We start from the raw sequence: 24,683 nt of genomic DNA, 5'->3' as shown, positions 1-24,683 counted from the left end.
AACCTGGTGCCCGGTGCCAAAGCAGAGAGATTAGCAGGGGAGAGGAAAAGTGAAGCAGAAGCAAAGAGGAAGGTCTTTAGGTGCTTCTGGAACTGAAGATGGCTCTCCAAGTTTCAGAGAGGCAGGGAGGCTGTTGCAGAGGGAGGCTCCAGCCGAGGAAAGAGGTCTATCCCCAACTCGTCGCTTGGAGAAGCGACTGACCCTGAGGGAGTAGGTGAAGGAGCGAAGAGCTCGAGTAGGAATGTATTTACGGAGGGAGAGTTGAAGGTATTGTGGACCCAGGCCACAGAAACAATGTGGACATTGCAAAGGGTCTTGAATTTAATCCTTGCAGCCACTGGAAGCCAATGAAGTCATTTCAGGGCTGGAGAGATGCAACCCCAGGGCTTGAGGCCAAGGAAAAGTCTTGCAGTCTTGTTCTGGATGAGCTGGAGAGTGGTTGCAGGCATATTTGGAAAGAGGCTGTTGCAATAGTCCAGCCTAAACAGAACCAGAGCTCTGGAGACAGTGAGCCTTTGTGGGAAGGAAAGGAAGAATGCCTCTGAGGCGGTACAGTTGGCAGTTAGTCTTTTTTGAGACGTCATATGTGAGGAGAAAAGGAAAGCGTGGAGTCAAAGATGATCCTGAGGTTCTTAGCCTAGTAAGTGGGAGCAGGAACAGGGACAAGCGAGGCCGGCCAGCGAGTGACCGGAAAGGAAGGTGCAGGTGTGCCGATGAGGAGGACCTCTGTCTTACTGGGATTAAGGCGGAGGTCATTGTCGTCTCACCACTCCTGGATTGAAGACAGTCTGAGATGCAGAGTGAGAAGAGGTGGCAGAGGGGAGCCTAAAAACAAGTTGGTTGTCATCCGCATAGCCTTGAAAGTTTGGACAGAGAGCAGCAATGCAGTGGACCAGCATTGCCAGCTATTGTTTGAGGAGCCAGGGAGCAAGGTTAGACCCCAAGGGAACACCACAGGTAGAAATTGAGATTGAGGAAAGGAAGGACAAAGTTGGACCTGGGTGGGTTGCTTGGAGATGGAGGTCAGCCAGGATTGGGCCTGATCAGTGATACCCAGGTTATCACACAGGCGATTGAGCAGGATGCCATCGTTGACTGTATCAAAGGCAGAAGAAAAATCAAGTGATGAGGACAGGTGGGATATTAGAATGAAGGTTGGAGAACAGGTCATCATGGATGTTCAGGAGGGCAGTGTCCGTGCTTCTGGCAGCTCTGAAGCTAGACGAATGGTCATGGAGACAACCAACAGAATCGGTGTGTGGATTAAGCTGTGAGATGGCCAGCTTTTCCAGGAGTTTGCCAAGGAAAGGAGCGATAGAGATCGGGCGATAGTTAACCGGGCACAAGGGTTTGCCTGTGGGTTTATTGAGAAGAGGGGTGCACAAGAGAGTGCACCCTCTGTCTTGGGAGGATAGCTTAGGGGCAACTTGCTTGCCTTGGAAGCAAGTCGACACAGAGCAACACAGATTCGATCCCCGGGTCCATGCTTAGAAACCTCTGGGTATTAAGCGCGTTATAAATAACCCACCATATCATGTATTATGATTTCATTTCAGAAGGGGAGAGGGGTGGCTCCAGAGGCGAAGGAGTGGTTGCAGAAGTCAGCCAGAGCAGTAGCAAGGGTGGCAATGTGGTCCCTGATGGTCTTGGACGAACAGGGACAAACCTGTTTTAAGGAAGCTTTCATCGATCAGACTTGTATGGAAATCTCGTCATGGGAGAACAGAGTAAAATGAGAGGGAGGAGAGGCAGCTGCGGGGGGGGCAGAGGTATCTGGGAGAGGAGGAGGAGAGAACGAGAGGGTGGATAGGATGTCCTTGGTTTTTTAGATGAAATGAGAGGCAAGGGCTTTGCAGAGGGTCTTGGAGGCGACAGGAGAGGTAGAGACTGCAGCAGGGTTGGCCAGCTTCTTGCACTTCTGCCGAGTTATTAGTTGCTGAAGAGACGCAGACTTGGATATGGGCTCATTTCTTCGTGTGGGTAAGGAGCCGCCTTTTCCTCTCAGCCACCCTACACTTGCGTTTAAGGGTAACTAGGTCAGAGTCGTACCAGGAGATGCACTTGGCTTTGGGTTTAAAGAGGATCCTTATGACTGGGGCAAGAACACCAAGGGTATGGGAGATAGAAGCGTAGAGCATAGAAGGGGCTATCAGGATTGAGTCAGCCAGAGGTGGAGTAGGGGGAGAAAAAGTGGTAGCGAAAGCTTCGACTGACGCACGCGTCATGGATTGAATGACCGAGAATGTAGGTGGCAGTGTTTGGAGTTGACTTTGCCTGAGGGCTAGAGAGGGAGAGATGGGAGTAAAGGAGAGAGTGATTACTCCAGGAGAGAGGAGAGGAGAGGAGAGGAGAGGAGTGGTCAGTGGGATAGAGGGGGAGGTCTGAAGAGATCAGAACATCCAGAGTGTGACCTGCAGAGAGAGTCGGGCCAGAGGGGAGAATAGAAAGACAAAGTCGCAGAGGTCGCAAAAGAGTCCTGAGGGACAGGAAGCATCTAGGTGGATGTTGAGGTCTCCAAGAAGGAGTTGAGTGGTTGAGGCCAGGAAGGAGGAGAGGTCTGTCCACTCAGAGGAAGGAGGAGACCTGACCAGGAGGCCGATAGATATTAGCCCACGGTAAGAGAGAGGCCAGGAGAGCGAGAGAGCCTGCAGACAAGGGATTCAAGAGTAGGTCTGGATAGGAATGACAGAGGCAGGAATCCACTCCTTGAAGATCAAGGCTACACCACCTCCAGAATGGTAGGGCCTGGGTGCGGAGAGGATCTTGTAGCCACCAGGGAGGAGAGTGTAAAACCTTGTGACAGAGCTGGCCGTGAACCATATCTTGGTGAGACCAAGGACATCGAGGTTGAGTTCTTCCAGGAGGCGGCAGATGTCAGAGGAGTGTTTGACATCTGAGCGAGAGTTGAGGGTGGCAATATGGAGAAGGTTGCCCTCCTTTAAGTACTTCCGGGGAGGGCTACAAATCAGAGATACGCCCTGCAAAGGTTTAGGAGCCCGAGTGGGGGGCAGAGGAGGAAGGAGGAGTGCAAGGTAGCCAAGGAGGAGGAAGGGGGGGAGGCAAGGAAGCTGAAGGGCGAGACGGGACAGCAGGAGAAGAAAGGAAATTGAAGCGGCGTGGGAAGCATCTGTCAAAGAGGAGAAGGTTGGCCTAAAGGCCTTGGACCAATGCCGGTGCTATTAAGGTAGACCTTAATGATTACCTTAGAGGAGTGGAAGGGGTCCAGGAGTGCCCACTGGTTGCCACCCTTAATGGGTGAGGAAGAGAGCAGAGACCATATGAGGAGTCCAAAAGTCTGGCGAAGGAATGACAGATGTCACAGATGGTCTGTCTGGAGGAAGTGCTAGAGTAGATGTCAGCGATGGAGAGACCAGGGTTAGAGGCCAAGATATCCTTGTTTCACTTTTCTACCAGACTTAGTGGGAAGTGTAGGGTAGTCAATGGAGAAACAGAAAAAATAGGACCGATGGGGAATGCCATAGGTGTCATGGAGGAGGGGGAAGAAAAGAGTAATGGAGGGAGGGTGGGGGGAGACAGGATGTGGGAGAAAGCAGGAAGGGGTAGCACAGGGTGCTCACTGGGCACAGCTAAATCCAAATAGCAGCAGATGGTACAGGCAGCTAAATTCAAAAATATAGCGGCAGATGGCACAGGCAGCTAAATTATAAAAAAAAAACTAAAATAGTAGCAGATGGTACAGCCAGATAAATTCAAAAATAGCAGCAGATGGTGCAGGCAGCTAAATACCAAGTAGCAGCAGATGGTACTAACAGCCAAATACAAAGTAGCCAGCAGATGGTAATAACAGCCAAATTCAGGACCGCTTTTCTTGTGACTTGCCATTGTCAAGCAAAAGACAGCCTTTTTTAGGGACCTTCACTTGCGTTGAGTGAGCGACTCTCAGACTTTCTTCAGAAAGGTTATTATATTCTCTTTGTTTCTATCGGACCCGGTCTGTGTATGCCTCCTGGTGGCGTGACCACCCATATATTGGTTGGGGGCGAGGACTGCAATTCCAGATGCATTGATTATACGATTACTGAGAAAGGTGTCTTTATATCGGACACACAACCCATCAAGCGTTCTAAGTTTGAGACTGCGATCAAATGGGTTGAGTTTTTCAGTAATACTGCAGGTCTCCATTATAAATGGGTCAATAGCAGGCGATGTCCCCACAGCTCCAACATGGAAGATGACCAACAAAAACTCCACGATAGACTACCTTTATGATAGTGAGAGAATTAAGGAGTTGGCTGAATGTATGAAATGCACTTTGATAAATTATAGTGATCATGCTCTGCTAACCATCATCATGGAGCTAAATAAGACGGGGAATAACGATATTAATGTGGATGGGTGAGATCACTGAATAGAGGCTTGAATCGTGTGGGCTGGTTTGATCGGAACATCTTGGCTATTACTAAACATATACTCACCTTGGGAAAAGTGTATGAACCATTTACCTACCCTGATGAAATAATGTATTGGATAAGTAATCTCACCATAACCACCTTGACAAAAAATGTCCCCCCTCGCTTGAAAACCAATGAGATCCATGCGCATCAATATGACAGTATCGTAATATGGGGAAAAAAGCTATGAGACCCAAGATCAGAAAGATCTCGCAGCTAACTATCGATCAGTCCTCCAAATATTCTTTAATTGATGGCCTTAAGAACAAATATCATGACTGGAGGAAGCAACACTATATTTCCAACACTAACTTAGTGGCAAGGTGTTGAACAAGAACAGCAGACTCATGTGGCGGGTCTTCTATAAAAAGGACAATTACTCAGAAAAGTCTTTGATTAATATTATTTCTGCTGAGAAATGGCATGCCTTCTTTTCTGAGAAATGGAAGGCATGCTCCGTCCCCACTGCTGTAGCTCAGGTTAAGTTGACGTTAGCCGTATGTAGAGAGGATCTAGCACAGATAATCGGGAAACTGAAACGATCCAGAGCACCAGATTCTGATGGGTCTGCAAAGTGCAAACCCAGAGCTATGGGCTGTCATCCTAAAGATGCTGTTTTAGCGCATTGTTCAAACGGTAAATTACACGCTCCTGGACCCAATCATATATTAAGTGAAGGGGTTTCAACACACTTGAAGACTGCGCCACCTCTTATTGTCGTTTTGCAAAATGATTATCCCACACTGTAGTAAGATTTAAGCCAATTTATTCATTGATAGCTCTTATTGCCCATTTTGACCTTTGTTGACACGTGTTTCAGCCTCTCAAGGGCCTTTTTCAAAACAAAAGATTAATCTCGAGGACAAAGGTATTGTGCCAAAAGAATGGTTTCCTTTCCTCTAAGTAACATAAATAACATATAATGCATGTATCATGAAAAAGGTGATAACCACATACAAATAAACATAGTCAGATATGACGAATTATTCACAAAAAACGATTTGTAAAAGAGTACATGGAGAAAATGGAGAGGTAAAAAAGAGAAAAAAACGGAAAAAAGAAAGAAAATTAGAGATTGCGCTATGAAATGCGCCTTCAAAACATTTCCACACATTTTAGCCTTCCAATTCAATTGCAATCCAACTTAAACCAATCTTTTTTTGACATTATTTCAAAAATGTTATTGAAAATAATAATCCTATCGGCCAGAGTGCACCCGCATAATAATAACCTTAACCTTCAGCATTTGTAGTACATTTCCTACACCACTGAAATAATTTGCCGCGTTTGTGCATCTGGTCAAAAATATAGAGATTAACCTAATTGCATAACCTCTATTCCACTACCCTTCTATGATCAATGTAGTCCACTGCTTGTGCAAAGTACATAATCAATTCATATATGAATATATAGAACCTTACCCGAAAAGTCACTTTCACAAAAAGTCATGGGTTAATCCTGTGGAGCAAAAAACAAAGGCGAGTGTGTTCAACTTCTTAACAGAGCATCATCGTTGGCGCTAAAACCCATTTCCCCGCCTTTTCCTAACTTAATCTACGCTCGAGTAAAATGTAACAATTGTCAAATCCCTATTTCACCATTATTAGTCACTAAGGAATCCTCCTACAGACCGCGCACATTGAATGCATTTCCTCATCCCCTGTCCTCGCTTACCGTTTATCTTCCAGCTGCTATTCCTCGCGTTGGCGGGCAAACTGTTCCGAGACAGTGCCTAACGCGTACATAGATGTTTGTAGGTTGCCAAGGCAACCTCTTCCTTAGTCCCTTGTCACTGTTTCTCGTGTCGTATTTAATAGCAGTAATCACATATGATACCAATTCTATCCCCAATAATTTAGACCTTACCATGTTGTTCAAGTATATTCGTATACTATTATGCCTGAATTCTATTCAAATGTGTTTTAGTAGCTCAATAAGGAACAAAAATGATATGCAACCAATAATCTAAGTATATCTAAAATTAAAATTGCCAAAATACCATGCAATACACTGCGTTTGCCAAGAGGTTAAGCATTAAGTCTGGTTATCAGTGTTCCCTGGTCTATTAGTGTAAGGCATATCAATTCAGGCCAAAAAATGTCAAAGTGTCAAAGAAATATATATATATATATATATATATATATATATATATATATATATTTATATATTTTCTGATTTCCTCCTGACCTTAATTCTTGTGTGCCACTGTGGCAAAACGATTTAAACAAAGAAACTGCAGTTCAAAAAAGAAAAATTAATATATCTTGATGCTACTTCCCACTAGAGACTTTCGGGATTCCACCTGTGTCACATATCATATATTCAAAACTCCTATGTGAGCATTAAATTGAAACCTAATGGAATTATTTTCACCATAGTTGAAAAAACTCTCCCCTTTAAAACTTTTTATCTTTTTACTTTTTGACATGATGCATTCCCCCCCACATAGAATCCTAGGCAAATTTAAACTGAACTTGGCATCACAAAAAATGCACCATCTCATTGTCCTTATTTAATTCAAAATCAATTGTTCTAAATTTGCAAATAGTTCTTGCTTCGGCCTGTCTCAATTTTTGTTCCAAATTTCCTTCTTCTGCCCATCTTCACTTTTTGTAGCCCAATGAATCTCAGGTTCTTTTTATCTTCCAGTTGATGTTCGGTTTGCCAATGTTGGGCCAGTGGCAAAGTCGGATCCTGGCTACCAACTGTTCCAAAATGCTCCCGAATTCGTGTCCTTACTTCCCTAATCGTGCTTCCAATATATATTAAATTACATACACATATTATTGCGTAAACACAAAATTTAGAGCGACAGTTAATGTTGTCCTTTATCTTCATTCGTATTCCTCTTTTGTCCTCAAATGTTGTTGGTTCGTGAGCGTAGATGCACATTGAGCATCCCCCACATTTCCTAAACCCCAAGGGGTTGTCCTGTAGCCATGTTCTAGGGGTCATCGTTATTTTCTGGTAAAAGTGAAGGGCTTAGCATCATTTTGATTGTTTTTGCTTTACGAAAAGTCATCCCAGGTTTGTCCCCAATATATTTGGTCAGATGTGGATCGAGCTTCAATAGATGCCAGTTTTTGTTCAAGATCTTCCTCAATTGAATATTCTCGTCACTGTATGTTGTTATAAAGTTAATCTGATTCTTATCTGTTCCCGCTGGCATTGTTCTTGGCGTCACTGTTTCTTCCCATGACATTCTAGTTGCCTTTTGGCGTGCATTTTTAATACATGCTTTTGAATAACCCCTTTGTTGGAAACGCTCTTGTAGTAGTTCACATTCATCTTTGAAGTCCTTTGACCACTTGCAATTTCGCCTTTGAGGGCGCCCCGGCGACGGGGGTCCACCAGAAGGCCAAGCACCGCGAGTCCGCTGGCACCGGGAGTGGCGAACGTTCGGGCTCTACGGGCGCCAGGCAGGGCGTATCCTCCCCGGCGCCATCAACCACGAGCCAACGCTCTGGCTCTGGTAAGAGGAAGGCCGAGCACCCGGCGAATCTCCTGGAGAGACCCCGGTCGAGCTTGAAGGCCCCTTCGGAGGGGGAGCGAGGCGGTGACCCCCCCCCCTAAGGAGAAGGCGGTGAAAGCCTTAATCCATCCGGCCAAGGCCTCTATCGAGACAGTCGCGGCCGCCCTGGCTCAGCCTGTGGAGGCTACACCAGCGGTGGCGACCTCGGGGCCCAGAGTTTCCCTGCCACCGCGTAGGGAGTCCTCTTTCATGCCCATCGACAGGACCCCCATGAAACCTCCGACGGAGAAGAAAAAGGGGGGGCAGGAGGTCGTCATGGATTCGGCCTCAACCTCTGAGGAAGAGCTGATCGAAGTCTTAAGCAACGGCGTTGGCGTGGAAGACGACCAGCCCGTCGGGAGGGACCCCGACATAGGAGACGACGAGAACGTTGAGGGTGCCGACGGGGCTCCTGACCGCCCGTCGGACTCTCCTCAACCAGTGCCGCAAGACAACTCGGCGGCCATTTTGTTGGCTATACAGTCCTTATGCTCGGAGATGAGGACGAGACTGCCGTTACCACCAACGGAGGAACCGCTCCCGACGGGGGACCCGGAGCCAGGCCCTTCTGGGAGCCCTCCCCCTAAGAGAAGAAGGATTCATCCTCTACCTCCTTTTCAGCCATCGCGCCCTGTTCAGCCTCCTCCCCGTCCACGACACGTGGGGATGATACGGGGACTGACACGGCTGCGACGAGGTTTACGACGAGGATCTCCCGTCGTCACCTCCCACCCGGGCTTCCCCGCCCGACGAGATTGGATCGTTTCACTCCATGATCGCCAGGGCATCCGAGCTTTTCCAGCTCTGCCCGGAAGAGAAGGACGGTTTCCTTTATCAACGGCGCGAGGCCAAGAGGAAGACGGTCCTCGCTGTACCTCTACTGGACGATATTTGGGATGAGGGCCTTGCCCTCCTCAAGAACCCATCCACGACGCCGGCTAGAAGGGATCGGTACGAGAAGAAGTACCGGGTCCCGGACGCGGCCCCCTCGTGCTTTTGGGCACAGCCGACCCCGGACTCGGTCGTCTCCGCGGCGGCCAGGAAGAAAGCGGGGGGGGGCGCGGCCTCTACGTCGACCTCCCCGCCGGACGGCGAGGGAAAGAAATTAGACACGATGGGACGCAGAGTCATTTCGTCGGCAGCGACGACGATTAAGGCGGCCAACGCCTTGGCTATCGTAGCCCGCTACGACAGGGAGTTGTGGTACAAACTGGCCCCCCTGCTGGACTTCCTACCAGACGACAAGAGGGCAGAAGCCCTAGAGATCTTGCAGGAAGGAGAGGTGGCGTCGGACCACGCCATTACGATTGCGACAGACATCGCTGACACTGGATTTCGCCATTTGGGCAACGGCGTTTGCCTTAGGCGGCGTGGATGGCTCAAGGCTACTGACTTCCGTCAGGACGTGCAGACCAGAGTCTTGGACATGCCGTTCGACGGAAACAACCTGTTTGGGAAAACAGTGGACGATTCCCTTCAAGTTATCAAGGCGGACACGGAGACGGCCCGGGCTCTTGGGGTTCTCCAGCGACGGCGGCCGCCCTTTCGGAGCGGCGGAGGCAAACAGGGTGCCTCCAAAGGTTCCGGCGGCAGATTTTCCACCTACCGTCAAGCGGCCCGTTCGTCGTCACAGGAAGCTTACAAGGGGACGAGGCAAGTCAGGTGGACCCCGCCGTCATCGCCAAGGAGGACAAGGCGGCAAAGCCTCATCGAAGCAGGACTGAACCGGCCGTGGGGTCGGGCCCCCACCGAAGCACCCCGGTGGGAAGCCGGCTGGCGAGCTTAGTCAGCGTGTGGGAGCCCATCTCCACCAACCGTTGGGTGCTGGACGCCCTAGCTCAGGGTCACGTGCTCGAGTTTTTTAAAGAGGTGCCTGCGTGCCCCCCCCTGTGGCCAGGAAAGAACATCACGTCCCTCAACTTCTCTTGGAGGTAAAGGCGATGCTCAAGAAGGGCGCCATCGAGCTCGTCCCAAAGAGGCTTCGGGGCTCCGGAGTTTACTCAAGATATTTCCTCGTGAATAAGACGGGAGGATGGCGTCCCATCCTGGACCTACGACGACTGAACAAATTCATCAAGGCGCAGAAGTTCCGGATGGTCACCCTCCAACACGTCCTGGGTCAACTGGAGGAGGGCGATTTCCTGTCGTCGTTGGATTTGGAGGATGCCTACACCGAAAGTTTCTCAGGTTCGTGGTCCAAGGGCGTCACTACCAGTTCAGAGCCCTTCCCTTCGGATTGAGGTCGGCACCCAGGGTGTTCACCAAGTGCCTCGCACCGGTGGCGGCGCAGCTGCGCCGAGAGGGGATCCATGTCTACCCCTACCTGGACGACTGGCTCATCCGAGCAAAGACGAAGGAGCTCGCGGCAAGGACCGTCCAACTACTTACGGACCTGGGATTCTCCATAAACTACGCCAAGTCCCACCTGGTGCCTGCGCAGGACGCACTGTTTCTGGGAGCGAAGCTCGACAGTGTCGCTTCTGGCCTCTCCTTCGGAGGAAAGGACGAGGGCCATCTTGGGCAAGGTGCAGCGGATGCTGGTTGCGGACGTGGCCAGGGTGAGGTCCATTAAGTCCCTCCTCGGAATGATGTCTTCTTGCATTTCTCATCCGCCTGTCAGGCTCCGGATGCGCCCGTTGCAGGAGTTCCTGGACGCGCGCTGGATCCAGACGACGGGCAGCTTCGAGGAGAGGATCACACTCGAGAGTTTCCGACGAGCGATCTGGTGGTGGGGCACCCGCGCGCATCTGACGGCGGGCATGGACTTCCAGACCCCCGGCCACCAGGAGACAGTGACCACGGATGTCTCCCTGGAAGGGTGGGGAGCGCACACCGAAAATCTGCACGCGAGAGGCCTTTGGCTTCCGACGGAGAAGTCCCTCCATATCAACGTCCTGGAGCTCCGTGCAGTGTTTTGGGCCCTCGGATCCTTTCTTCCGTCCCTCAAGGGCAAGTTGGTGAGGATCTTCACCGACAACACTACCACCATGTTCTACATCAGGAAGCAGGGCGGAACCAGGTCCCCAGCCCTGTCCAAGGAGGCGCAGGATCTGTGGCATTGGGCCGTCGCCCAAGGGATGTTTCTGGTGCCGTTTCATCTGGCAGGAATAAAGTACACCATCGCCGGCTCGCTCAGCAGAGAGCTGCGCTCGTGCCACGAGTGGGAACTACAACAGGATCTAGTGGACCGCCTCTTCCGATGGTGGGGCACACCCCAGATCGATCTGTTCGCGACGGTGACGAACTCCAAGTGCCGGAGGTTCGCCAGCAGGTTTCCCCAGCCGAGGAGCATGGGCGATGCTTTCTCGTTCCCCTGGGAGGGCCTGTTTCTATACACGTTCCCTCCATTGCCATTGCTGATCCGGCTCATCAACCAGCTCAAAAGGTCTCGTTCAGGATGATCCTCGTCGCACCTGCATGACCGAGGCAGATATGGTTCCTGGACCTTCTGGACTTGTCAGCGTCCCCGTCAATCAAGCTGCCAGTGGACGTGGATCTTCTCTCCAGGGAAGGAGGCGCCATCCTCCATCACGACCCGAAGTCGCTGAACTTGCAGGCCTGGCTGGAGGATACGACATACCGGCCGACTGCAGAGAGGTTCTTGCAAAGGCCAGGGCGTCCTCAACTCTTAAATGCTATGGACACAAATGGAAGAGGTTCTCTGTCTGGTGCCACGCACAGAAGATTAACCCTCTGCGGATTACGGCTCCCCAGGTACTGCCGTACCTTCTGACGCTGGCCAAGGCTGGACTGGCGCACGCGTCCATCAAGATTCATCTTTCTGCGATCTCCCGATACACCAGAACCACGGGGCGGACGTCTTTGTGGTCTCATCGTCTGGTGAAAGAATTCATGAAGGGACTGTTCAGATCGTTCCCGCCGGTGATGGCTCCGGCCCCGGCGTGGGAGCTCAACGTGGTGCTGCCCTGAGCCTCTGCACTAGGCTCCGTTGAAGTTCTTCTTGTGGAAAACAGCGTTTCTTGTGGCCATCACCTCCGCACGAAGAGTGGAAGAGATCCAGGCCCTTTCCTGCAAGCCCCCGTACTTGACTTTTCACGACACAAGGGTAGTGCTCAGGACGCACCCCTCCTTCATGCCCAAGGTACCGTCGGACTTCCACCTCAACGAACCCTTGGTGTTGCCTGTTTTCTTCCCTTCGTCGCCGGCCGAAAGGACTTTGCACTCGCTGGATGTGGCTAGAGTGCTGAAGTTTTACGTGGACCGCACAAAGTGTTTTCGGAAGACGTCACAACTTTTTGTGAACTTTGGACCTGTCAATCAGGGGAAGGCTCTCTCAAAGGCCTCCATTTCCAGATGGCTCTCCGGCTGTATCATGTACTGTCATCGGTTGGCAAACCGACCGCTGCTTGGCCGTCCGAGAGCCCATTCCACCAGAGCGATCGCAGCTACCACGGCGTTCCTATCTGGTGTGCCCTTGCTGGACATCTGCAGGGCTGCTACGTGGAGGTCGACGCACACCTTCACGAAATTCTACTGCGTCGATCGGGATTCCAGGGAGGAGTCCAGGGTCGGCCAAGGAGTGCTGTGCAATCTGTTCGCCTTAGGTGAGCCTGGTGAGGAGGTAAGAATTGCTTAATGTTGAGTTTGATGTAATGCTTAATGTTGAGCCTTTGCCACCTCCCGTGGTTGTGCATGTGTGTACCGCTATGTATTCTTTATTCATGAGCATGTGAATCCATGCCAGACCCCATGCTGGAGGAGGAACAAGTTACTTACCTGTAACTGTTGTTCTCCAGCATGGGTCTGGCATGGATTCACATGCGAACCCTCCCGCCTGCCCCTCTGCCGCTCTTCACTTGGTCATACTGCCACTTCACGTGCTACCAAATCTGAAGATGGCTGCCAGAGGCGGGGCTTAGGTGGAGGGCAGTCATTGGCTGTGGTCAGTATGACGCAGAGATCAGTGATTGGTTACTACTACTACGAAAGACAGATCAGAAACGAAACTGATACTGATTTTTTCTTTACCGAGGATTCCCAGCCTGACGACGGGGAATATTCATGAGCATGTGAATCCATGCCAGACCCATGCTGGAGAACAACAGTTACAGGTAAGTAACTTGTTCCTTATACCACTCTTTAAAAAAGGAAAGGGGGATGATCCTAGAAAATATACCTATCTATCTATCTTAGATGGCCCGAGTAAAATCTTTGCCACTTGCATTCTTGGAGACATAGAGAAATGGAAAACATCTTGAGCACATTTCAGATTGGGTTCAGGAGGGGTTTATCATGCACTTATAACATCTTTATAGTGAATGCCATTCCACAACTATAGAAGAGCTGTGAATTCTACTGTTATAGGGGTGCCTGAGACAATACCACTTGAGGGAACTGTGTACTTCTTTTCAGAATGTTCTATACTCTTAAGGTGGGTCAACGCAGCAATTTAGAAATCTTTCTTCGCAAAAACGCCCATCACTTACCTTGAAGGAAGTAATCCAACTCTGTGGTTACCACATATTTATAGCATTGTTATAGGACCCCGAAACATTTTGGAACAGCATTACACCCAAGTTTAAGTTGCAAACCTTACAATTAGATGGGAGAAGGGTGTGTATTTCTTGATCTCAGTAAGGTGAAGATTGCTAGAAAATTTGAACTTTTAATTATTTGGATGAAATAGGCATATGTTATCATTCTGAGCCTAGGGTCCTTTACCAAAATAAGAAATGCAAGTTTGTGGCCATCCAAGCCACTGAAGCTTTTTGGTTATTGGGTGGGATTATACTCCTGCTTGATATTGAACTGGGCTTGTACTTTCTTTAATATTTCTATTCCAGATCAGCTGGGCTTTACAAGTGTTTAGCAATGGACTGTTTTTCTTTGATCAAGTTGTCTTTTCATTGGTGGAGAGGTGTGGTGTGGTCTTCTTGTTGTACAATGATGTGGGCTTCAGCCCAACCTTTTCTTGGGCGGGGGATAGTGTCATCTTTAGTATTCGCTATATTAAGATGGGGATTACGCTGCTGCATGTTCATGCTATGTAATGCCTCCTTTCCACCTGAAGTCCTTGTTTTGTGTTTTTCTACTATTCCTCTTTGTCTCGCCTTTCCATGTTACCCCTCTTCGCGCAGTTGCCATTTTTCTCTAACATTTTTCTTTTTTTCTTTGCTCTTTACTCTTGCTACAAATCCTGATAAAGAATCTGTTTTACTAAATTCTTGTGTAATTATAGGGAGTGGGTTGGTAACGCCTCTTAAAAATGGGAGGGACTTTTATGGTGTTTATTTCATTGTGCACATTGTTTTGGTGTTCAACTGCTATTCAAAAAAGTTAACAAATATATATTAAACTATCATTTTCCAGTAACATACAGTCATAATGATTACAATCTAATCGACCAGACCGGATTGACAGGCAAACGGAGAGATGGTGCTTTGCCCTGGGTCTGCAAAATGTGGCTTACCTTATGTTTTATACTGCAACTCCCATCAGCCCTTGCCAGCATAGTCAGTGGTGAGTGATAATGAGTCATATTCCAAGGGCCTTGAGTTGCAGACTCATGTGCTAGTCACCTGGTGATTACACCCAATCTGCCGTCCATCCAAAATGCCCTTAAGAGGTGTCTGGTTAGGGGGGAGGCTTAGTGATTTGCATTGGCCACTTCGACCACTAGCTCCTTCCAAATAATTGCATGCATGATTCTTAATCTCGTGTGACAAATTACAGCATGATGGGATTCTGTAGAGCCTTCCCTTGGAATAAGACGTATTAAACTCCTAAAGGCCGTCTTTTGATACTAAACAAGGACTTTTCCATGCGCTGCCTAAAGGTGCAACATGTTATGTTAAACACGAGGGAGAAAAAACTGTATTGACCAAAGATGTCTATATATTTGTTCTTATTTCATCTTTGTGTTTTATTGCGAATCAACCATTTGTTATTTGACCCAAAGACATATTTTTAATGTTTGTAGGTATTCTTTCTTAGTTTGTGCTCCGCTTAGCCATGATAGATTTTGTTGGACATAGTGGCTGGTGCATGAATATCTTCATGAAATGACACTTCTGCATCATGGCGGTCATTGACTCCTCAAAGATCTGTGAATTCTCAGACTTTTCACCACAGCATCATCCTTAAGCATAATTTCGAATGGATTGTGTCCTCCCACGTTTTCCTCGTATTTGATATCTCCAGTATCCAGCTCCTTCGGAATGTATTTATTTTTGGCAGGGGAGCTGTGCGTTGAGGCTGTCACCTCTGTCCCTCGAGGGCCTCCGTCTCGAGGATGTCATCAAAGGCATATTTAGCATGCGCAGCGCCCGTTTGCTTCAGTTCTGTTTTCAGAGTAAGCTTACGCTTGGCAAACTACATCGCGCTTCAGAAATTTCCTCGAGAAATATCTGACATTTTATTTTTATAACGACTACCCGAAGACCGGGTTTAAAAAGTGTCAAGACTACGATGCCAAGAAGTCTCTGATGGATCCGCATTGGGTATGCTTGTGTTGTCTCGGTGTGGAACACAAGACCTCGGCCTGTTCAAAGTGTCAATCGATGACCGGGAAAGCTCTGAAGGGGAGCGTTTGAGGAAATTGGCGGTAGGTAGATTCCCTAATAAATCCCCTTCGACTACCCTGTCGAAAAAGCTGCTGCTGACGAAGCGAGAGGCAATTCCTCGATGAAAAATTGAAAAAAAGTCCAAGTCACAGTGGCTCCCACCACGACCTTGAGTAAGTCGAACAGGCATCACAAATCGCCTACTTCGACGTCCTCGACCGACTCCTCCCGTGAGGACGATATCCTGTCCCATTAAGGCCTCCACTCAAGCTGAATCCATATCAACGCCACCTGCCACTCTCTCCACAGGCGGGTCTTCTCCCTCAATTACAAGAAGACCCACATGATACCATCTCGAAAGTTCGAGTTCTGTACTGGATACATCCTTTGGAAAGAGTTTGCCGCCCGAGGTGAGGGCTCAAGACATTCTGCAGATGATCACCAAATTTCAGAGTGCCCACAGTCTCACGGCTTCGACTTTTCGAGGTTGCTCGGCCTCAATGGCATCCTGCATTTTTCTGGTGCCAGAGGCTCGCCTGAGAATGAGATCCCTTCAATGGGCTCTCAAGACACAATGGTCTCAGTTCTCGGGCAACTTGTCAGACCTACTTCAGGTTCCAAGCAGGGTCACGCAGGATCTACTGTGTTGGGCCTGCGAGGACAATATTCGGAAGGGAGAACCTTTTTGGCAGCCGTGGCCGGAGATAACCGTAGTGATGGATGCCTCACTCACTGGGTGGGGAGCCCACGCCAATGATCTGACAATTGGCGGCTGTTGGTCTCCATCGGAGTCCAAACTACACATCATTGTTTTGGAGCTGAGATCAATCAGACTTGCATTGAAGGCTTTTCTGCCCTCTGTTGGGGGAAAGAATGTCCTGAAGATGACGGACAATACAGTGGCCATGTACTACCTCAACAAGAGAGGCAGTGTAGGGTCACTACCACTGTGCAGAGCGGCAATGCAGCTCTGGTTCTCGGCAAGTCAAGAAGGAATCTCTCTATTGGCAGTTCGCCTAGCCAAGGGAGAAGAACACATCGACGGATGCTCTGAGCAGGAAGAGCAGAGTCTCCCACGAGTGGTAACTAGCTCAGGAAGTCCTTAAAGATATCTTCACCCTTTGGGGAACAGCTCAAGTGAATATTTTTTCACGACCAGTGTCAATAGGAAATGCGAACTGTACAGCTCCAGGAAATTTCCATCAAGAGGAGCTCTAGGAGACACGTTCATGATGGATTGGGTGTTTCCGCTACTGTCTGTTTTTCCTCCAGTCCCAGTCATTCCTCACGTGATCAGGAGGTTGAGAAAGTTCAGGAAATCCATGATCCTAATTGTTCCGGATTGGGCCAGGAGGACGTGGTACCCGGACCTTCTAGACATGTCCATGTGCCCTCTAGATAGGAACATCTCTTGCGAGGAGAGTCAGGTTCTCTATCCAGAGGTCAAGACACTCAGCCTTCACGCATGTTTTTTTTAGAGGCTGAGGTACAAGGATTGGGACCTTGCAGATGATTTAATGGAGTTTTTGCTTTCGGCCAGAAGGTCAGCAACAGTCTTTGTGCCGTTGGAACTAATTCTGCAGATGGTGCAGGGACAAGAATGTGGACCATTTTTGCTTTGCAAAACATGACGTGTTATCGTTTCTGCTGTACTTGCCCAATCTGGGGCTCCAGATTGGAACCATTTAAAGGTTATTTATCAGAGCTTTCCATCTTCAAGCGCTTGTCTGAGGAATACCTTTTGGTGATACAATTTCTGAAGGGACTCACTAATGTGTTCCCTCCATTCAGGTTCCTGTTTGGGACCTTAATCTGTTTTTTTAATTTCTTGTGTGCACCATTTGAAGTACTCCGTTCATGTCATTTAAGGCTAATAACGTTCAAGAGCATAATACCATTGTTGGTAGCACTAGCATCAGCCTGTAGCGAGTGAGTTGCAGGTGCTATCTCCTAAACCACTGTTGACAGTATTTCATAAGGACAAGGTCGTCCTGAGGGTCAAGCCTTCATTTCTACCTCAGGTAATTTCAGACTTTCATTTAAGACAAAAGATTGCGTTATCTACTTTCTATCCTCCGCCTTGCAAGGATGAGGAGTGGTGGGCCAGGCTCGATCCACTAAGTGCTCTGAGCTTCTACATTTCAAGGTTATCAAAACGTAGTCTGGATGACAAATTAGTCATAGGTTACACGGGTCATAGACTGGGACAGGCTGTAACAAAGCAGACGTTATCCAGATGGATTATTCTAGCAATTTCCGAATGCTACGGGCCGGCCAACAAGTATCCCCTCAGAAGGCTTGAGAGCCCATTCCAATAGGGGCGTGGCTACATCTTCTGGTCTGCAAAGAGGTGTTCCTGTTTAAAAGCATTTGAGGCAGCTACTTGGTCTTACAAAAACACTTTTGCTAACTTTCCACTTCTCCCTCCATGCACTTTTCCCCTCCCCCTCTCCCATGCACTTGCGCGTTCTCAATGTCACTGGGCCTAGTAAGATTGCTGTTTTGTTCTCCCCTGTTCCCCTCCCTTGCCTTGTCACGCTCTGAAACACTTGTGTATGAGCGCGATAGAAATAAATTATTTAAAGGTAGAATGAAATGATAAGGATGGAAGCTTTGGGAAAGCTCTCCTCCATTCTCTTCATGGAAACCAGTGATGGCAAAATTTGTACTCCTTTTTGTTTGACAGAAGGCGATGTGCGTTGATGCCGTCGACTCGATGTGCCTCGAGGACCTCCGTCTCGAGGGTGATGCATCAAAGGCATAAGTAGCATGCGCAGCTCCTGTTTGCTTCAGTTCTGTTTTTCAGAGTTAGCCTGCACTTACTCCCTCCACCAAAACAAACACTGCTTTTGGAGTATATCAAAGATTAGGAATATGTGGGAGGAGTCATATTCCTCATCGCTCCTCCCAAGCTACCATTGATTAGAATTTCCCATGTTATTGCAGATTTCACTCCTTCAGAGCCTACGATGGTCAAATCTGTTAAAGCGGGTAGTTCTACTTGAGAATGACATGAAAAAACTGAACTGAAGCCAACGGGTGCTGCACATGCTATATATGCCTTTGATGACATCATCCTCAAGACAGAGGCCCTCGAGGGACATCAAGTCGACTGCATCGACACACAGCGCCCTCTGCCAAAGATTTTTCCGAAGCAGCTAAAGTTGGATATTGGAGGTATCAAAGATGAGGAATACATGGAAGGGACATCCAGTCGAAAGAACATTACCAGGGTAAGTAACTTGCTCTACTCAAGGTTTGTCAAAAGAAATGTTTTCTGGACCAAAGAAACCTTGTATTCGTAGCCACAGCGAAACTATTTTTTGCAAATACTAAACCAACAACATTTTAATTGCATTTCAGATCTTTAAAAAACATTTTCTGTGAGGCACCAAAGGTCACCTGTCACACACCATTCTTGCACATATACACATGTTTTGATCCAAGACTGCCAGGTTTGGTGCCAGATATTTTGGACAAAGACTACCCTTAAGTGTTAACACTACACCTACTTAAAATTGCACAATATTAAATAAACCATGATTTTTTATCTCACTAAATAGCCTTCCCAAAATACATTAGGAGTGATATATTTATAAAAACAAATCCCAGTCCTATAATGTTGGAAAGTGCTATATAGTGGGAGGATGAAAAACTACAATTCTGCCACAATCCTGTTGTAAAGCGCTCTTCTGCTCTTGAGGTCATGCTACGAGCAATAAATAAAATATAAAAAAATAAATGGTTGCAATGCTTTCCCATTTTCTGCTCTAATGATCTCTCACCATTTACTATAATTTCTAGGGCCGATGAGAGTAGTAGTCCAACATCTGGAGAGCCAAAAGTCTTACTCCTGTTATGTATGGCAAGACTCTATTACTCCGACCTCCATGGTGTATGGTTTTGCATTACAATTTTGATGGTGATTTGTTTTACCCTCTTGTGAGCAGGTCATATGCGTGGACACTGTTTTTCACACTGTTTTAATTCTGGTTGCTGTCCTTTGCAAAGACATTATTCCCAGGATCTGATCTTTTTGTATATGTTCAAGTTGATCTTGCTCTCAATGTGATCCTTTTTTTAGGGATGCCATTCCTGAGATCCGAGCAGTATGTATGGAGGAGATGGGCGTGTGGATGAAGAATTACAGCTACTCCTTCCTGAATGATGGATACTTGAAGTACATTGGTTGGACTCTAAACGACAAGGTACATCTCGTGTAGGCTGTAGTAGTCATTTAATAAATGTATTCATTGAATGCTACATATTACTGGTGACACCAGTTTCAAGGCGCTATAGAGAGGGATACAAACAGTAAAAAAAAGGCAGCATACAAAACCTAGTACAGACCATCAATAAATAACATTAAATATACAATGGCACAGCTGAAGGAGCCCTAGAACAGTCAACTTTATGGTCTACAGAGAGTGCAGGTACTCAATGTTTAAAATTCTGTAACGTGGGACTCTTTCTGATGGATGAAAGAAGCTTGTTTCACATGTGACAGCTGTGAGAACTGAAGGTGTCTCACCCACTAATCCCCGGAGATCTGTCATCCAGGTGACTAGGACACAGCCATCGCTTTTAGATTAGTAACCCCTGAGAAAAGTGATATAATCCTGTAGCAATCTCCAGAGAGAAATGCCTGTGTCTTTTGAAGGGCCAGAAGTAGGACGCGTACTCCGATAAGACATTTCACCATCTTCTTTATTAATCAAAGGAAAAATGCCAACCTCTCCCGTAAGGCATCCCTACCTAACAAAACTAGCTTCTGTGCTCGTCCATCGTCGGTGAATGTCTTAATGGAATCTGCCCACTGTCCAAACTGGCCCTGCCACTAATATAACTTAAGGACAAGAGACTGGTTACCTTCTCCTGGGGTTTTTGCTTTCCACAAACTGTATTGAATACTTGATTTTCAGATAGTCTCTGGTGACTCGTTTGAGTTCATATAACTCATTCAGTACTTTGTTCTTCTCTCTTTCACAATGATTTATTCTTTTACTCTGTTCCACTTGGTTCTCTCCACAGAAAGCGATTCTTTGTCTTTAACACAAGAGAGTATTTGAAAAATGATTCTTGTTAGACAAGATTTGGAGAAGTACTTTATGGGTGCACTACAATAACCGTGACCTCTTGGCAATAGGAGCCCAACCTTTGGTATAAGTCTGTACTGCACAGTGTGGTAGTGTGGCGGAGCAGCCAGGCGTATCTCAAGAGGGGTCAGTGTGAGCAGTAGGGTAGTTACACAGATGCACAGTGACAAGTATCCAAATAAACACTTACACTCAATGTTTTTTGATTAAGCAATTTAAGTCAGTTTGAATAAGCCTTCTACAGAAGGGGCAATATAATAGTAACAAACAAATACACTCCAAAATACACACTTAGGTTCTCTAAATTGGCAAGTACCGTTTGGGATGGCACACACACTTCCTACACCCTGAGGTGACTTAAATAGCTAGAACACTGTGGACATTAATATATCACTGGTATATTTAGAGCAATACTCAGCTGAGTGTTAAAGTAAAGAGGTTTCTGAATAAAACAAGAGATCACACAAATATTCTGAAGCAGGGGAAGTACTTTTGAACCCCCAATGCAAAGTAAATTAACCCTTTCCTGGAGGGAAGGTAAGACGGAGAAGTCATTCAGGGAGCCAGGCCTGCCAATGTCAATTGGGCAAAAGTCTAGGTGAGTTGAAACACTTCTTGCCGGTAAATAAGTCTTGCACAATGTTTTAAAAGTCTTTGTAGTAAAAGTAAAATCAAAGTATGGTCACAAGCTTGGAGGCTTGTGAGAGGTAGAAAATGCAAGCAACTCTACAGAAGTAATCAAGACATGTCTCAACTGAGGTCAAGTAAGGTTACAACAAGAGGAGGTAAGTTCTTACACTGTAAAATGCCTTTGGTTACATGAAATGGTTCCAGCTGGCTTCTGTTCCTGTATGGTTCTGCAGGTCCTTTTGTTCCTGTGCCTCAGTCGTGGGGACAAGAGGGAGGACTTTTGTGGACTCTTGCAACACAACGGGACGGTCGGCGACAGAAAAGGACCAACTTCTATTCAACGGCACTTTGCTGTGTCAGCTCCTCGCGTCTCAGCAAATGGCACCACAGCTGACTCTCGGATACCACTCTGGACTTTCATTGCATCTGGGTTCCAGCACTCTGAGGTGGCTCAGGCTAGGTCAGTCCTGTCTACTGGCAGTCCGGAGGATCTTCCACAAGCTCTGGTCTGACTTAAGTGATGCACTCAATTTGGTGTTTCTCTCCCTGCCACTTTGGTTCCAGTACAGCCAGCTCCGAGAGGATTTCCAAACGAGTTTACTTGCGCTGATCAGTTCAAACTCAGTAACCCTTTTTATCTTTTTCTTATTTTGGAATTTAACGTATTTTAAAGCTTAACCATTTCTTAACTTCTCTTCTGCAGACAACCAAAACTCTTCTAAGAAGATTAACTACATAGCATTCCACTATTTACACATATTGAACTGCAACTCCAGTTAAGCCAATCTGCTCTGGAAAGCATTTCCACCATCTTGGGCTTGGCTCACACCAGTCTCCTAAAGATACTTCTTAAGGAAAAAGAAAAGCTAGACTCCCACCCTCAAATCATAGTTACTCCTTGACCTTGTAATCTGCTACTCTCCCATGTCTCAGAAAGGGCTTGTGCATCCAGAGTCTTTTCCCAACATGAACACTGGAGGGAAACCTGACAATTTCAGAACATCACATTGAGTTCTAACCTTCATCTGGCACAGACCTGCACACCGAAGTAATTCAGTAAATAAAGAGGTGAAGGGTAGAGCCGAGATCATGCAGAAACTGTTAATTTACACCCCCGCCCCCAGAAACGCACACTGTAATAAATCGGTGTATATTAATGATAACATCACGTTTTATATACCACTTGTGGCTTGCCAGAACGAGGACTCTGACTACAGTGGGTCATGATTCAAAAGAGTTTATCCGAAATGAAAGAAAAATGTCTATCTTGCTCTACTGCTATGAGGGAAGTTCCCTACCTTCTAAAGCAAAACTAATGGTGCTTGTCAACGTCCGGAAGTAATGGTCCAAACTCCAAATCCTATCAACTAACTGGCACTGCCACTTTAGAAAATCCAACTAAAAGAGAAAAAGGAGACCGGAGTAACCTATCCTCTGTACCCTTATCTTCTCCCTTGGAAAAGGAGTCTCCTTAGACTACCTTCCTCATATTTTTGATAAATGTTCAAATCCCTACAGGATCACTTTTAACACAATTCTCTAGGCCCAACCTTTGTGGCACTTGAACTCCCCAAAGTCCTATGACTCTTTAGTATGTGTACTGGCTCTCAATCAACGTAATAGATTTAGGGTACCTGCCCACTCGGGTGTTCCAGGTTCCCGTAACCTAGTTGGGGTGTTGCCGAATATTCATACACCTTTCACTCTGTTTTCAGTAGGAGGCATGCCTGCATGACTTTCAGTTCCTCATACTTTTGTCAGCTTTCCCATGCTTGGCATAAAGCACTGGTGTCTTTCACTCTGTTTTGCATAAGGCATATGCCCATGGAGTTCTGACTCTCGACTTTTCTAGCATTTATAGAAGGGATTTGTATCTCTTTCGCTCCGTTTTACATAGGGTGTGTATCCGTTTTGTTCTCTCAAGCTCTCGTACCGTTATCGGCTTTCCCAGCCGTGGTTCTTTCTTTTCGTGCTCATCCAGTCTCTGTAACCTTTTTGGTTTTGCCAGTCTGGGAAACCAAAGTTCATAGCCCTCACTGGCGTCTTTACTTCAGGAGCGTATGCTTCCCTGTTGGTGCTTGTCTTGGCAACAAAGCCTCTTTATTGCTGCACGGAGCTTGCAGACCCGGGCTCCCTTCTTTCCTCTGATCTTGGTATCTGTTGCTGGGCATCGGGCCCACCACTACTCTCCTGTGGCCACGCCACCAGTCAAAACGGTTGTGTTTCAGACTCGGTCTTTCCTCAAACTGGAGCCTCATGCTCGGTCAGAATGACCGCCTTTCAGCCTCCAGCTAACAGTCCTCTCTTCCTTCATGCCACCGCTGCCTCCACGACACATCGTCTCTACAGAGGCTCGGCTCTGCATAGGGATTTCTCTCCTCCCTCTATACAAATCTCTGACTCGTACGCTCTGCACTTATATACGTTATCAGTAAACAAAAGAAATGTCAGTCTTCTTCGATTTTGGCATTCAGACGACGTTCAGCATTACATGAAGCCAAATGAGTGAAAGAAAGGTCCTTGATGGTTATATTTATAAAAAGAGATACAAAAGTCTTTCCAACACCCATACAGGCAGAAATTGTGTTTTGGACTTGGAGTTCCTCACCGAAATGGGAGACTTGCCGCAAGATGGGAATTGCTCCCAGCGATGTCCCACTTGCCCAGGCCCAAAGGGGAGTGTCTTGCTCAGCGGGCTGACCTCCCTAGCTTCAAAGGAGTGGCTTCCCAATGGGGATAACGGACGAATTGTCCAGATTACTGACACATCTACGTTCCAAATTTCTCTTCCTTCTTAGCACTGTAGCAATAGATGCTTACATTCCATCTAATAGTGCTAAATTTACCAACCTCAGAAAGATGAAGGAATGAGTCCAAGATACCAACTTGTCGGGATGTGTGGAACACATTTGGGGGGGTGTGGGGCTGGAGGAGTGTGAGGTGTGGTGTGCCCATGCTAGCCTGCCTAAATTTCTTTCGTATAAAATGTTGTTTATTAGCTGGCATTGGCCAATGAGAAATTTCATTTAAAGTTTAAGGTTGTGCCCGATATTCAGTTACCATTATTATTAGCCTTTATTGTTGTCCTTCATGTTGTATAAGGCTGAAGAGCAGACTCAATTGTATCAGATCTTAAGTCTGTTTCGGAACAGCTGTTGCTAAAATAGAATTGCCTTTGATTTGCTTCTGCACTAATTACAGAAAAGTTATGCAATGGAATTTGTTTTTCCTATGCAACTGTTTTTTTTAAAATGACTAGGTCATTGTAAAGACTGGATGGGGGTATATGTACTCCTGCCCTCTATTTGGCAGATTAGAAGCATAGAGCACTCCAGACAAAATGCTCTATATGGTAGAATGAACAAGCAATCAAGGCTTCAGCTCTCAGGAGGTGATGCAGGCTGGTTCTTAAGTACAGTGTAGTCCCCAAGTCCCCACAATGAATGTCCACGCACTGTTATGTTCTAACAGTTATTTATATAAAAATAAGGTTCAAGGTATATGCACTAAT

General features: G+C 47.1%; 1 protein-coding gene across 1 annotated transcript in view; it reads left to right on the top strand.

The window, feature by feature from the left end:
- Positions 1–24,683, top strand: part of STAG3 (STAG3 cohesin complex component) — a 2,261,782-nt gene that overhangs the window by 584,281 nt on the left and 1,652,818 nt on the right. Inside the window, exon 10 of the mRNA XM_069646424.1 lies at positions 19,531–19,654. Within this exon, the coding sequence (XP_069502525.1) occupies positions 19,531–19,654 (124 nt within the window). The remainder of the gene's footprint in view (positions 1–19,530; positions 19,655–24,683) is intronic.

The sequence above is a fragment of the Ambystoma mexicanum genome, chromosome 1p, assembly GCF_040938575.1.
Source record: "Ambystoma mexicanum isolate Mex_15411 chromosome 1p, UKY_AmexF1_1, whole genome shotgun sequence".
NCBI classification, from domain to species: Eukaryota; Metazoa; Chordata; class Amphibia; order Caudata; family Ambystomatidae; genus Ambystoma; species Ambystoma mexicanum.
The sequence above is the reverse complement of the archived record's forward strand: the minus strand, read 5'-3'. Positions and strand labels throughout refer to the sequence as shown.